We start from the raw sequence: 1,722 nt of genomic DNA on the forward strand, positions 1-1,722 counted from the left end.
CAAGCCCAGCTCATGATGGGATCACAGGGCAGAGAGCAATTCATTTTACCCCAGGGACCGGGGCCCCGGGGATCAAGGCTCTTCGGGGTTTCTCGGGGAAGTGGCCAGATCCCCTCTGAGGTTAGAGAGGGGACTTGTTTTGTTTTGCTCCACTGAGGAGCCTCTGCTGCTCAGAACCCCAAAAGGGAGATTTGGAAGATCCTGGAGTTTGTGGGGCGCTCCCTGCCAGAGGAGACCGTGGACCTTGTGGTTCAACACACGTCATTCAGGGAGATGAAAAAGAACCCTATGACCAACTACACCACCATCCCCCAGGAGTTCATGGACCACAGTATCTCCCCCTTCATGAGGAAAGGTGGGCGCCGGCCAGCACGTGGGTTTGGGGCTGGTGGGAGCAGCGGCTGGAGGCTCCCCATAGGCACTCAGAGCCTCCCTTTGGGCGGGACTCCAGCTTTACTCCCTCCCTCCCTTCCTCCTCCAGGCATGGCTGGGGACTGGAAGACCACCTTCACCGTGGCGCAGAATGAGCACTTCGATGCGGACTATGCGGAGAAGATGGCAGGCTGCAGCCTCAGCTTCCGCTCTGAGCTGTGAGAGTGGCTCCTGGGGTCCCTCCAGAGGGAGTGTGTGAATCTACCATGACCAATGGGCTCAAGAATAAAGTATGATTTTTGAGTCAGGCACAGTGGCTCACGTCTGCAATCCAAGCGATTTGGGAGGCTGAGCTGGGAGGATCGCAATAGGCCACACATTTGAGACCAGCCTGGTAAAATAGTGAGACCTCATCTCTACAAAGATGTAATGTAATTAGCCACATGTGCTGGCACTTACCTGTAGTCCCAGCTACTTGGGAAGCAGAGGCTGGAGGATCATTTCAGCCCAGGAGGTTGTGGATACCATGAGTTACGATTATGCCCATACACTACAGCCTGGATGACAAGCAAGACCCTCCCTCCGAAGAAAATAAATTTCAATTAAAATAAAATACGATTTGTGTTCATGTAGAGCCTGTATTGGAAAGGAAGAGAAACTCTGAGCTGAAAGAGTGAATGCCCAGTGGGGCCAGATATGGTCACCTCTCCCCCAGCCTCCAGCTCCCTAGGTCACCATATCTGGGGAGGGGAGAGGGATTTGGAGAAGTAAAACCCAGGAGAAGTGTGGAGAGGGGATATCTGTTTAATCTCAGCATATCCTCTGCTGTCCTGCCCCAGGATGGTGGAGGACGTCGAGTCCACTGGACGGCATCACTTTTTCTTTTTTTTTTTTTTGAGACGGAGTCTCGCTCTGTCGCCCAGGCTGGAGTGCAGTGGCCGGATCTCAGCTCACTGCAAGCTCCGCCTCCCGGGTTTATGCCATTTTCCTGCCTCAGCCTCCCAAGTAGCTGGGACTACAGGCGCCCGCCACCTCACCTGGCTAGTTTTTTTGTATTTTTTAGTAGAGACGAGGTTTCACTGTGTTAGCTAGGATGGTCTCCATCTCCTGACCTCGTGATCTGCCTGTCTCGGCCTCCCAAAGTGCTGGGATTACAGGCTTGAGCCACCGCGCCCGGCCGGCGTCACTTTTTCTTGGGCTCCTCGGAAGCCACCAGGTACCTCTGGGCCACACTGAGGTGAGGGGAGTAGCCTTCTGCATAGGAGGTGTCTTCAAACAGGATAGAGTAGTTATCCTGGGGCTGTGGGGCAGGGGGACAGGAGGAGCTGAGAGCAGCCCTGGGGCTGGTGT

The 1,722-nt window shown here is 54.7% G+C and overlaps 1 protein-coding gene across 1 annotated transcript; it reads left to right on the forward strand.

The window, feature by feature from the left end:
* Positions 1 to 156: 156 nt before the first annotated feature.
* Positions 157 to 985, forward strand: LOC111534517 (sulfotransferase 1A1; the record flags this gene model as incomplete). Its single annotated transcript, XM_026452684.1, has 2 exons — positions 157 to 355; positions 482 to 985. Coding segments are annotated over 2 exons (312 nt in total), but the record flags the coding sequence as incomplete, so codon positions are not given.
* Positions 986 to 1,722: the final 737 nt, after the last annotated feature.

Source organism: Piliocolobus tephrosceles, unplaced genomic scaffold (assembly GCF_002776525.5).
Source record: "Piliocolobus tephrosceles isolate RC106 unplaced genomic scaffold, ASM277652v3 unscaffolded_38830, whole genome shotgun sequence".
Classification (NCBI taxonomy): Eukaryota; Metazoa; Chordata; class Mammalia; order Primates; family Cercopithecidae; genus Piliocolobus; species Piliocolobus tephrosceles.